General features: G+C 42.3%; 1 protein-coding gene across 2 annotated transcripts in view; it reads right to left on the reverse strand.

Moving 5' to 3' along the window:
* The window catches only part of dnah7 (dynein, axonemal, heavy chain 7), a 417,860-nt gene extending 404,656 nt beyond the window's left edge, over positions 1-13,204 (reverse strand). For both annotated transcript variants that reach the window (XM_087988680.1, XM_043692898.2), the window contains exon 1: positions 12,895-13,204. In XM_087988680.1, the coding sequence (XP_087844806.1) occupies positions 12,895-12,957 (63 nt within the window). In that variant the 5' untranslated portion in view covers positions 12,958-13,204. The remainder of the gene's footprint in view (positions 1-12,894) is intronic.
* Between the last annotated feature and the right edge of the window lie 901 nt (positions 13,205-14,105).

A 14,105-nucleotide genomic window follows, 5' to 3' on the forward strand; every position in this document is an offset into this window, starting at 1 on the left:
CACAGCCAGCATCTTGGATAGGATTTTAAAATCTACATTCAACCATGAAATTGGTCTGTACAAATAAAGGACCCTAGCCAACCATTGAGCCTCCGTAACACTTGTTTGGGTAGCAACAACAAGAGCACTCTCATGGGGTACAGCAGGTGAGAAAGAACATTCATTTTAATCGGGGCTATTCAGCCCAACCATGATAACGGCCTGTGGGCAGCACAGTGGCACAGTGGTTAGCACTGCTGCCTCCCAGTGCCAAAGACCCAGGTTCAATTCCCACCTCAGGCAACTCTCTGTGTGGAGTTTGCACATTCTGCCTGTGTCTGCGTGGGTTTCCTCCGGGTGCTCCGGTTTCCTCCCACAATCCAAAAAAAAATGTGCAGGTTAGGTGAATTGGCCATGCTAAATTGCCCGTGGTGTTAGGTGAAGGGGTAAATGTAGGGGAATGGGTCTGGGTGGGTTGTGCTTTGGCGGGTCGGTGTGGACTTGTTGGGCCGAAGAGCCTGTTTCCACACTGTAAGTAATCTAATCTAAAGCACATTCTTCAGGGTCTTTCCCTTTCTTTAAAATGAATTAGCCTCCCTGAGAGAGTGTGGCAGACAATCCTCTGCATATGAATAGTTTTACATCCCCAGAAGTGGCTCCACCAATACATTTAAGAATTCCTTATCGAATTTATTTGGAAATCCATCTGGCACTGGTGCTTTGCCACCCTGGAGATGCCTTATTGCTTCCTGCACTTCCTGTAGCATTATAGGCACATTCAACAAGGAAGCCTGTTCTGCGTTTACACCAGGGAAGTCCAAATTCTCAAAAAAGGGATTGCATTCTCACTGCACCGTGTTTGCCTCCATCCGACCGATATAGTTCTGCAAAGTATTCCCTATATCTAACATTGATCTTCTTCAACTCACAGGTAACCATGTCAGCCTTCTCCCTGACATACTTAATAGATTGGGAAGCTTTTTTCCTCCTAACCAAATATGCCAGATATGTACCTGGCTTTTCTCCAAGTTCAAACAATGTGCGCTCCCCTCCCACCCTGACTCGAGTCCTTTAATTCAAAGAATTCACAAAGTCCTTCGCCTTTTCTGCGGAGTCAAAGTTATATATCGTCCCTCCATGGGCGAAATGCAACACGCCCAGGTACCTCAAGGAATATTTAATGTTCAGGTCCCTTAATTCTTGCTTGACTTCCTCAAATACCCTTCTCTTCTTAATTAGGGCTCTTGAGCAGTCCTGAAAAAACATTATCTTTGAGCCTTTGTGCATTAAAGCCAGTGAATTTCTTCCCAGACTTCTTGCTGTTTCAATTATTAATTGTTTTTCTTTATAATACAGGAGCTGCACGAGGACCGCGCGGGGGCACAGGACCGTACATTGCAATCCTGTGGGCCCGCTCCACGCTCACCAGGCCCGACTCCAACTCCAGCCCCAGAAACTTTGGGAGCCACTTCTCCAGGAAGCCAATGAGGTCCTCACCTTCCTCGCATTCCGGAAGACACACGAGCCGTACGTTTTTTCTTCTATTTTCATTCTCCAGGTCGTCGACTTGTTCCTGAAGGACTCGAACCTGGTCTTCCAGTGTTTGGATCCTTCCTCCCAAGACCTCCATCACGGTGGACAATGTGCGGTCCTCTCCTCCACTGCCTCCATTCTTCGGTCCAGTAGTTGGATTTCCTGCTCATGCTTTTTCATCATGGCAGATAGTGGTTCTACTGCTGCTTCAATCTTCTCTCGGAGTTTGCCAAATAAATGCTGCTGTCCCATTAGATCCAAAGGGGCTGCCCTGGGAGTTTGAGCATTGGCTGCAGGTACCCCCGATGTAGTAGGGGAGTGTCCTACCTGCTGTACTCCTTTAGGCAACTTTGCTTTATTCATTTTCATTCTGGCCTTAAAGATGTCACACACAATTCCAGCAGCTCCAGGTTATCAGCAAATTTAAATTAGCACTTTTTTCTCCTGGGGGTGGTTGGTGAGGGAGTGGTAAAGGTCCACCTTGCCCTGAGGTATGGCACAGAGCCCAGGATAGCAGACCACTCAGACGACTGCCATCTTGGATCTCCCTTTCTCTATTCTTTAATGCATTAGCATAACATACAGATAATTTTGATCTAAGTTCACCATAACTTCTTCCAATACACCTATATATATAAAACATTAAACAAATACAAATCATCTAAACTTTATCAGTTAAATCTGCGAAATTACATCTGCAATTACATGCTTCCAACCGTAACATGTACGATTTGTAAATTAGAAGCTTGTAACATAAGACTCCAACTAAATAGTCTCATATTCTTGTCTTTAAAGCAGTCTAAGACTGTAAGAGGATTGTGATCCATGTACATAACCGTCTACAACACATTTTTCATGACATACACATTATAATGTTGTAAGGGCAGTACCAAACTCAAGACTTCTTTTTTGATTGTAGAATATTTCCTCTGTTGCATGTTGAGTTTCTTTGAAAAGTAACCAACAGGCAGTTCAATCCCATCCTCATCTTCCTGTAGCAATGCAGGTCCAACTCCTATGTCACTAGCATCGGTGGAGACTTTCAAAGGTTTTTATAAGTTTGGTATTGCTAAAACTGGTTTGGTGGTTAATATTGCTTTCAAATGGTCAAATGTATCCTGGCATTATCCTGTCCACCATAACTTTTGTGCTCTTCTTCAGCAAATCGGTTAACAATGCCACAACACTGCTGAAGTTTGGAACAAACTTCTGATAGAATCCGCTGAGGCCGAAGAGTTGAAGCACCTCTTCTTTTGGAGGTTGGCCATAGAAATTCCTTGATCGCCTTCATAGAACATAGAACATAGAACATTACAGCGCAGTACAGGCTCTTCGGCCCTCGATGTTGCACCGCCCTGTCATACTAATCTGAAGCCCATCCCACCTACACTATTCCATGTACATCCATATGCCTGTCCAATGACGACTTAAATGCACTTAAACTTGGTGAACCTACTACTGTTGCAGGCAAAGCATTCCATACCCTTACTACTCTCTGAGTAAAGAAACTACCTTTGATATCTGTCTTATAGCTATTTCCCCTCACTTTAAAGTTGTGTCCCCTCGTGTTTGCCGTTCCCATACTTGGAGAAAGGCTCTCCCTGTCCACCCTATCTAACCCTCAGGTTATCTTGTAAGTCTCTATTAAGTCACCTCTCAACCTTCTTCTCTCTAATGAGAACAGCCTCAAGGCCCTCAGCCTTACCTCGTAAAACATTCCATCCATACCAGGCAACATCCTAGTAAATCTCCTCTGCACCCTTTCCAAAGCTTCCACATCCTTCTTATAATGTAGTGACCAGAATTGTACACAATACTCCAAGTGCGACCGTACCAGAGCGTTGTACAGCTGCATCATAACCTCCTGGTTCCGGAACTCAATCCCTCTATTAATAAAGGCCAAAACACTGTATGCCTTCTTAACAACCCTGTCAATCTGGGTGGCAACTTTCAGGGATCTGTGTACATGGACACCGAGATCTCTCTGCTCATCTGCACTCCCAAGAATCTTACCATTAGCCTAGTACTTTGCATTCTGATTACTCCATCCAAAGTGTATCACCTCACACTTGTCCACATTAAACTCCATTTGCCACCTCTCAGCCCAGCTCTGCATCCTATCTATGTTTCTCTGCAACCTACTACATCCTTCGTCACTATTCACAACTCCACCAACCTTAGTGTTGTCCGCAAATTTACTAACCCACCCTTCTAAGCCCTCATCCAGGTCATTTATAAAAATGACGAACAGCAGTGGACCCAACACCGACCCTTGCAGTACGCCACTAGTAACTGGACACCAAGATGAACATGTTCCATCAACTACAACTCTGTTTTCTTTCAGCAAGCCAATTACTGATCCAAACTGCAATGTCTCCCACAATCCCATTCCTCCGCATCTTTGCCTTCCATGGGGTCAACCTTCCATGACCGATATTATGTCACAAGAATGTCACCTCTGCTTTCGCAAATTCAGTTTTATTTAAGTTTGTTACTAGTTTTGCTTCTCGTAGTCATTCAAAGAGGTCTGCCAACTGTACCATGTGATCTTTCCAGGACTTATTAAAGATCACTACGTCATCCAAATAGACTGTACAGTTTGTTAACCAGCCACAACTCTGTTCATGAGTCTTTGGAATGTGGCAGGTGTGTTCTTCATTCCAAAGGACATCACTTTAAACTGATTTGGCTCATTTGAGGTTAAAACGCAGAAATTTCTTTCACCATCTCTGATAAAGGTACCTGCCAGCAACCACGCATTAAGTCCAACTTGGTGATGTTATTCACTTGTCCGACTTTCACATTACAGTCCTCCAATCTCGGAACTGGATATGAGCCCGATATTGTAATGGCATAGACCTTCTGATAATCCACGCAGAATTGATGGGTCCTGTCTGGTTTGGGAACTAAGACGATTAGTGAACTCCATTTGCTCTGGCTTGGTTCGATGATATCCTCATCAAGCATGGCCTCCACCTCCTTCAAGACCTGTCTGGCTTTGAAAGGATTAAGCTAATAGGGGTATTGTTTTATCGAAACAGTATTCCCTACATCTATTTCATGTACAATAGCATTAGTCCTCCCCAACTGATTTGTACATATGTCCTTTTACTGCAGTAACAAACCTTTCAACTGCATCCTACGCTCATGAGACAGACAGCTTACTAAACTATCCCACTCCTCAAGGACCTCCTCATTTTTTAATCTATTTTGAGGCACATCAAAATCCACATCATCTGGATTTGATTCCTCACTCTGCAGGGCAGTAACTAACACCTGTTTCTCCAGTTCTTTCTCTCTAGTATAATACAGTTTCAACATGTTCACATGACATACTCGATACCTTTTTTTTCTATCTGGCAAGTTTACTACATTGTTCACCTGACTCAACTTTTTCTCAATTTGATAGGGACCACTAAACCTGGTTTTGAAGGGATCTCCTATCACTAGTACCAATACTAAGACGTCATCCCCTCGGGAAAATATTTGGGTCTCAGAGCTTTTATCTGCCACCTGCTTCATTATATTCTGTGCCTCTTTCGGTGCTGTTTGGCTAACTCACCTACTTAATTTAATCTCTCCTTTACCTCCGATACTTAATCTAAGTGTGAGATCTCCAACTTTGTTCCTATCAAATTTTTGTTTAATTAATTTCAAAGGGCCTCTCACTTCATGCCCAAATATTAACTCAAAGGAAATGAACTGAGTAGATTCATTTGGGGCATCTCTAATGGCAAACAATACGAATGGGATATCTTTATCCCAATCATTCAGATAATCCTGACAGTATGCTCTCAACATGGTCTTCAAAGTTTGATGCCGGCTTTCTAAACTCCCTGGAATTCAGGATGATATGCACTGGATTTAAAGTGCTGTATACCTCAGCTATCCATAACCTCCTTAAACAGCCTAGTAGTAAAATTTGACCATTATTCAGACTGAATCTCTCTGTACGGCCCATACTATGCGAAGAAAGCTACCATCTTTTTTGCCTTGATACTCCGTAATGGAATTGCCTCCGGAAATCTGGTTAACAAGTACTGGTTCCCACTTTTAGTTTTTGGGAGGGGACCTACACAATCAATTATAACCAAGAATTGGCAACAAAGGTGCTGACTTTAATACTACCTGTGCCTTACCTATCATTGGCAAGTATGACACATACAGCAAAAGTTAACCACACTTTTGTGTATTCCAGGCCAATAAAATATGTTTTTGTACCTCAGCTTGAGTCTTGCATACCCCTAGGTGACCTCCTATAGGTAGTTCATGTGCTATCCATAACACCTCCTGTCCGTATGCTACCAGCAACACAATCTGGTGCACTTTGGTCCATTTCTCTTCTGCACTAACCAGCCGTGGTCTCCGTTTCTGTCTGAGGATTCTATCTTTCAGATAGTAACCATCAGGAATATTCTCTCCCTCCTTTTCAGAATACAGATCCTCATATACATCTTTTATCATCTTGTCTTGCTGTTGCAAGTCCCTTAGCCTTTCAGGATTAAACACTTCTGCCTGACCCTCTGCCTGTTCAGGTTTTTCCTGCACCATTACGTCAAACAGGGTATCTGCTAACTGAACCTCAACTCCTTCATCTTTCTCTTAATTTTTGCTTTGTGCTGTGACTTATGATAGTGGGATCTGGTTAATACATAGTCTGGGGAGGAAAAACAGGATATTTATGCTTTAATTCTTCAGTTTTTTGGTCTTCCTTGGGCTTCTCCACAACAAGGGCTGTCACTCCCACCTTGGATCCTGCCAAACCATTCCCAAGAACAAACTGAATTCCTGGAACTGACACTCTGTCAATCACTCCCAATGTTACTTTCCCAGTCTTGAGTTGGCACTCCAACCTGATCTTGCATAGGGGAATGCTAGATTTTTGTCCATCTGTCCCACAAATTACCACACTCTCAGGTAACAGATCAGAAAGAGTGCATATTCACTCATTCCTTACTATCAGCAACTGGTTAGATCCTGTATCTCTCAAAATTATAACTTCTTGTCCTTTTCCCCTTGTTCTTTATGAGTAAATTTTACCCACAGAGTTGAACTGTTTGTAGAGATCAGGCACTAACTCCATACCCAGCCTCTGCCTAGGCTGTGCACTGTCCTGCTCTTCGGCTCTTCTCGTGGTCTCCTTTACTACCTTCACTCATGCCACTGGCGTAGCTTCTTTTCCCACAGTGCCTTTCTTTAACAACCAGAACTGTGACTTTACATATCCCACCTTCTGGCAGTGAAAACACCTTTTCCCAGTGCCCATCTGAAACCACCGGCACTGTAATTTTCTGTATCTTACTCCATTACAGTGAAAACACCTGAGGCCTTTCACCTCCTTTCCACCCTCTTGGGCTTCTTTAACCTGTGGTAACCAGTGTTCTCTACTCTTTCTTTCATAGTGTAGGATCTCCCCTTCTCTCAACTTCTATTCCTCACAGGATGAAATTCTGGCTGGAAGCTTGTCTTATGCACCAACATGTATTCATCTGCTAATTCTGCTGCCTCTCTCACTTCCTGAACTTTCTGTTCCTCCACATGAATTCTCTGGAAGTGAGTTTTTAAATTCCTCCAGCAAAATAATCTCTCTTAGAGTCTCAAAGATCCTATCTATCTTTAAAGCATGCACCCATCTATCAAAATGACTATGTTTAATTCTTTCAAACTCAACATAAGTCTGACCTGGTTCCTTCTTTATATTTCTGAACCGCTGTCTGTATTCTTCTGTTACCAATTCGTAAGCACTTAAAATAGCCAGTTTAACCTCTTCATAATCTCTTGACCCATCATCTCACAGTGCAGCAAATATCTCACTAGTTCTGCCTACCAGTTTAGTCTGAACTAGCATTCCCATAAATCCTTGGACTACTCCATCTGCCGAGCCGATTTTTCAAATGAAATAAAAAATGTGGCAGCGCTTTAATCTCTTTTAATTTCCATCCTGTTAACTTAACTTTGCTGACCAATTCACAACTTCTCAAGTTCAACTTCTCTCTCTTTGTCTCTTCCTTTCTTCTCTCGCTTTCTCTCTCTCTTTCTTCTCTTTCTCCTTGCTCAGCTAAGAACATTCTCTTTTTCCTCTCCCTCTCTTCCTCCTTTTCTCTCCCTCTCTTTCTCTTTTTCTCTCTCTTCTCTTTTTCTTTCTCTTTCTTCTCTCTCCCTTTGTTTATCTTTTAATTCCATTTTCCTCAATTATAGTTTAAGTTGTTTTGCCTCCACTGCACTTGTCTGTTCCTCTGATACATCTAAGTGTTTGAGTAATTCCCTTACATTTTCAGCTTTACTTTTGTCTTTGGTTAACCCAAATCTAACTTATTTGCTAATTCTAAAAGTATGGCCTTTTTCTTTCCTTCTAAACTTTCTTGGCAAATTTGAAATCATCTTCAAATTCCAAAACCTCTTTAGAAATTTTAAAAGCCATTTCTCTCACTTTTAATTTAATCAACCACAAGTCACTGAAATTAAACAAATTGTCTCACCTACGTTTTATTTAAACATCTAGAACACTATCCTGCAAGTGTTTAAATCTGCTGGGATTTTTCATATCCCCAAATCTATTCAAATCTGTCTGAACCAGTTCAAATCCCAGACAAGCCCCCAAATTGTTACAACACTGGGTAAACCTTCCCTGCTAATTTAAACCTGCAACACAGACATGATTTAACCCATGATGTAATCTGTTAACATTCGAGAGGTAAAGAACTATCCCAAAAGTCAATATTTAAAGTAAAAATTAACAACTTTAATTTTTTTTCAAATCTAACATAGAATAATTAATGAACACCTATTTATAACTCATTTATTTAAACCTATCTTTTACCTTCCCCCCAACAATACTAGTCCAATAAAATCCCCGATTAAGATTTACAGTAAAAATCAAATTTCATAATCAGCCAGCTGTCAAATCTTCTCTTGGTATCTTCCCCATAGATTTGCTCTCCAGGCCTGTGTTGATCTTTTTTCCTGTGCAAACTCCTTCTCCAGACAGGTACCTCTCAGAGAGTTCTTACTAACAGCCTACATCTGTTGGCCTTTTGGCAGTTCTCCCCTAACTGTGCAATTTTTCCCTGCCTTATACCCCAAAGCATTAGATCATTTCATTAGTTTTAATATTGTCAAAATACCAAATTCAAACTTGATTGGAGTTTAGTATCTTGGGGCATAATTTAAACTGATTGGCCGAATTTGAATTTTCTTTTGTCTCATTGCAACCCAGATACTGCTAGCTGCTGGACCTAATGTTACACTGTAAATTTTCCAATATTCTGTGTTCTTCTCTAAGTCCTCCAACTCTCTTAAAGGTACAGTACCCCTTATACCTTCATAACAAAAGGAAGCTATTATGGCTATGGGACATCAATCATTGTGAACACAGAATATCACTACAAGTGTTTTTAAATCAATCTGTTCAGCCATGTTTTGACACACCACTGGAGCAGGTGGGACTTGAATCCAGGTTTTCTGGCTCAGATGTAGTGTTGAGACTTGAAGGCCCTCACTGGACTCAAAATGTTAATGCTGCTTTCTTCTCACAGATGTTGCCAGGCCTGCTGCATTTCACCAGCAATTTCTGTTTTTTTGTGTTTTTTTTTAAAACATGGTCTTAAAAACGTATTGAAAAAGTTTTCATTAAACAACAGAAATTTAAAACATGTTTAAAATTACCACAAGATTTCAAGAGTTTTTTTTCAACAGAATATGTGAAAGTACAACATGATATAGGCGTAGATCAGGTAGGTAAAAGAGGATATGAGATAACCTTGGCAAATAAGGTTTAAGGGTAATCCAAAGAGATTCTACAAGTACATTAAGAGCAAGAGAGCAACTAGAGAGAGAGTAGGGCCCCCAAAGGATCAGAGAGGTTGGCTTTGTGTTAAGCTTCAGGAGATGAGAGAGATATTTAGAAAAATATTTCATGTCAGTTTTTACTGTGGAGAAAGAAGTGGAGGCTAGAGAAGTCAGAGAAACAAATATTGATGACTATCCCAGGATGTTATGGGAAGTTAGCGAGGAAATTGTGGCCTTTTTCAGAAATGGTTGTACCATCTATTACTATGGGTGAGATGCCAGATGATTGGAGGGTGGCTAGTGTTGTGCCTTTATTTAAGAAGGGATGTGAGAAGTCCGGGAACTATAGACTCGTGAGTCTAACTTTGGTGGTGGGTAAGCTGTTGGATTTGATTTGAAAGATAGGATTGAGTTTTTTGAGGAAGTAACTAAGAAGATTGATGAGGTCAAAGCAGTAGACATTGCTTACTTAGACTTTTGTAAAGCCTTTGACAAGATTCCACATGGTAGATTAATTACTAAAGTGAGATCACATGGGATTTAGAGTGAGCTTGCCAATTGGATACAAAATTGTGTTTACAGCAGAAGACAGAGAGTAATGGTGGAGGGTTGTTTTTCAGACTGGAAGCCTGTAACCAGTGGTATCCACAGGGTTTGATGCTGGGTCCACTTATGTTTGTCAATTATATAAATGATTTACATGAGAATATAGAAGGCATGGTCAGTAAGTTTGCAGATGACACCAAAATTGGTGGTAAGTGGACAGTGAAGAAGGTTATCTCAGATTACGAAGAGATCTTCTTCAGGAATGGCTTATGCCCGAAACGTCAATTCTCCTGTTCCTTGGATGCTGCCTGACCTGCTGCGCTTTTCCAGCAACACATTTTCAGCTCTGATCTCCAGCATCTGCAGCCCTCACTTTCTTCTCGTGGGACTAATTTAGTTTGGGATTATGGTCAACATAGACTGGTTGGATGAAGGGTCTGTGCTGTATGTTTCTATGACTCTATGTCACCTGGTGAACTGTGCCCTACCAATTCTCAGAACAGAAAAGAGTTGACTATTTCTGCTGACAGTTCTTAAATCTTATCACCCACCTGCTGTATGGTGAGGTGTGATTTTGAGCAGGACTACATTTTGAATTTCGAAATTACGTTTATGTTTGGTCAAATTCACAGGTGACACAAAATTTGATAGCATGGTAAACAGTGAGGAGGAAAGCTTTAGCCTATATGAAGATATATGAACAATGGTAGATGGAGTTTGATCCAGAATAGTATGAAGTGATGTATTTTGGGAGGACTAAAAAGGCAAGGGAGTACATGGTGATGGTAGAACTCTAGGGTTCACACAGGATCTGCAGGACCACAGTCTCCATGTACATAGATCCTTGAATGCAACAAGGCAGGTGGATAGGGTGGTTAGGGAAGCATACGGGATACATAAATTAATTCTTGAATCACTGAATAGAAGAGTTGGGGTGATTATGATGGAGCAAATACAACTGCAGACGGGCAAGAAATGCTCGTCAGCCAGCAATGTCCACATCCCACAAATAAAATGAAAAAGCTGTATAGGACATTATTAGACCACAGCTGGAGTACTGTGCGCAGTTCTGGTCACCACACTTTTAGAAGGATATGATTACTCTGTAGCGGATGAAAAGGAAATCTACCAGGGTGTTGCCAGTGTTGGGATGTTTCGGATAAGAGAGACTATGTAGACTAGGACTGTTGTCCTTGAAGCTGAGAAAGCCAATTAGAAACTTGATTAATGTCTAAGAAACTATGTGGGACATAGACAAGTTTGATAGAAATACATTTTTTCCCTTTTTAGAGAGGTCAAATTGTAGGGGGCATAGATTTAAGGGAAGGAGTAGGAGGACTAGAAGGGATTTAAGGGGAACTTATCTCACCCAGACAGTGGCGGGCAGTTGGAATTCATTACATGAAAAAATGGTAGAGAGTGGAATCATTGCACCATTTAAGAAACATTTTGACGAACACTTGAAATGCCACAGCAAACAAGGCTTTGGGGCAAGTGCTGGGAAATGAGATTAAAGTGGATGGGCGCTTGATGTCTTCCTGGACACAATGGTCCAAAGGTCCTTTCCGTTCTATAATAGTCCGTGGACTCTAAGTTGTCAGAGAGCACTGTGCAGAGCTTTCGCTCCACAGATCCCACAACATTCCCTGTGATGCAGCCGATCCAGAGGCACCGTCATTACTGAAGCACCTTAGTGGTGGCAGGCCACCTGCTCAATGCAGCAACACTCTGACAAATCTAGGAACTCATAACAGCAACTCCAAAAGCATTCTGGAGTATTTCCAAAGAAATTACAATGGTAGAAGTTCTTTTTAAGGAAAGCCTTAATTGCAATTCATGTATTTCCAGCCTAACTTGCAGCTTTATGCTTGTTTGATTGACAAATAATCCTTTCTGGATAAATACTAGCTGTGTCTAACTTTGCTTGTTATCAACCAATTCAGGCATTGGCACTCCTTAGTGACTTTAGGCCACAGTATCCTTCGAAGAATCGATAGTGAGGCAGCCCTCTATAAAATCGTTGATAATCCAACTATTGTGTATAAATCAAGTCAGCATTTATTGATAAATTGGCTGCACACAAATGAAGCTATGGCTCACACCAGGCTGTCATTTCATGCAAATAATGTGATTTCATGCAAATATTTCTTGTAAATGACATTACATTTATTATAAAAATACACTTGATTAAAAATAAAGTACACAGATGCTGGAAATAATGAAACAAACACAGAAATTGCTGGAGAAAGTCTGACAGCATCTGTGGAAAGAAAGACAAATTTAACGTTTCGAGTCCGAAATGACAGCTCTCCAAAACTAGGCTGTTTGTTTCATTCTATAAACCCATTCAGTAAGAAATGCACTGTAGTATCAACATTGAAACTCCAACTAAATTGAGGGAAAAAGTTCTCAATTGTACTACATGCTTTCCCAATGATAGTTTTAATGGGCACATTTATATTTCAGGTAGAGTACATTCACCATCTGTAAATAAGTGATAAAAACTGAAAGAACTGTGGATGCTATAAATCAGAAACAAAAATATAAGCTGCTGGAAATGCTCAGCAAGTCTGGCAGCATCTGTGCAGAGAAATCAGAGTTAACATTTCAGGTCTGGTGTTCCGAGGAAGGGTCACTGTACCCGAAATGTTAACTCTGATTTCTCAGCACAGATGCTGCCAGACCTGCTGAGCTTTTCCAGCAACTTCTGTTTATGTAAATAAGTGATGTTGTCCATAGGAAAAGGCTCACTGGATCCAAAGCTGCTTCTCTCCACAGATGCTGCCAGACCTTGCTGAGTTTCTCATGCCATTGCAGCTTTTGTTGTCTCCAGGGCTCTCGTGGTAGCATCTGAGGCTACCAAGGCTCAAGTCCCACCTACTCCAGAGGTGTGCAGTGGCATTTATGGAAAGGACTCTGAAACCAGTCATGCTGTAGCTACTAATTGGGGAATGCGGGTGAAGAGACGTTTGGGTCAGTCCCAGTTCCCAGTGATGGATATGGTGAGTGGTGAGTGTAGCACAGGGGTTTGCTGTGCTGTAATGTTACCTGTCTCTCTGCCTCAAGGTCTGCTCCCTCTTTGAGGCACTGGCAGAGCGCGGATTCCTCCATCCTCCATCCGCCGACACCAGCTCCTCAGTGTTGTGTGCGTCGGCAGGAGGGCGCGTTGCTCGGCAACACAAAACTCCCACTCAGCCGGCGGCACGATGAATTGCTGCACGGCAAGTCGCGATTTTTTTTTAAAAAGAAATGATAACACACGAGAGAAGAACGAATCCGGCATTAACATCAATCAGGGGGCAGTTCCGTCCGCCGTTGGAAATCCAGCCGGAGCCGTTGTCTGTTTGAAAATGGCAGCACCGTTTCCAAGGTAACGATTGTTCCGAAGGTGCCGGAGAAACAACGGGGAGGGCAGGTTTTTTTTTAAATTTCAAAAATATACTTTACTCATAAAGTAATTTGATGGTCTATACAGTTGATCACGCCATACATACGTAAATATTTACATACAGAAATCAGAATTTATCATTTTTATTCACAGTTTATCAATCATATGTCCATATATTTAGCTGAGGCGTCAGCGGAGCCCAAATGACTGTGCAGGCCCCTTGTTCTTCTTTAGGTAGGCAGATGTTACACGGTGGTCTTTCCCCACCGCGCCTTGGCGGCAGCTGCCCCAAGCTTCAGCGCGTCCCTCAACACGTAGTCCTGGACCTTGGAATGTGCCAGTCTGCAACACTCAGTCGGGGTCAACTCCTTCAGCTGGAAGATCAACAGGTTTCGGACCGCCCAGAGAGCGTCCTTCACCGAGTTGATGATCCTCCAGGCACAGTTGATGTTCGTCTCGGTGTGCGTCCCGGGGAACAGGCCGTAGAGCACGGAGTCCCGCGTCACGGCGCTGCTCGGGACGAACCTCGACAAACACCACCGCATTCCTCTCCAGACTTCTCCTGCGTAGGCACATTCCAGAAGGAGGTGTGTGACAGTCTCGTCCCCACCCGTAGCCACTTCGAGGGCAGCGTGCGGTGCGGCTGAGAGTCCGGGCGTGCATAAAGGATCTCACAAGCAGAGACCTTCTCACCACCAGCCAAGCCATGTCTTGGTGCTTGTTGGAAAGTTCTGGCGATGAGGTATTCTGCCAAATGGCTTTGACATTCTGCTCAGGGAACCGCTCGATAGGATCTGCCCTCTCCTTTTCCCGAAGGGTCTCAAGGACACTACGTGCTGACCACTTCCTGATGGACTTGTGGTCAAAGGTG

Source organism: Chiloscyllium plagiosum, unplaced genomic scaffold (genome assembly GCF_037043375.1).
Source record: "Chiloscyllium plagiosum isolate Xiang-an unplaced genomic scaffold, Cpla_swu_hap1 HiC_scaffold_7, whole genome shotgun sequence".
NCBI classification, from domain to species: Eukaryota; Metazoa; Chordata; class Chondrichthyes; order Orectolobiformes; family Hemiscylliidae; genus Chiloscyllium; species Chiloscyllium plagiosum.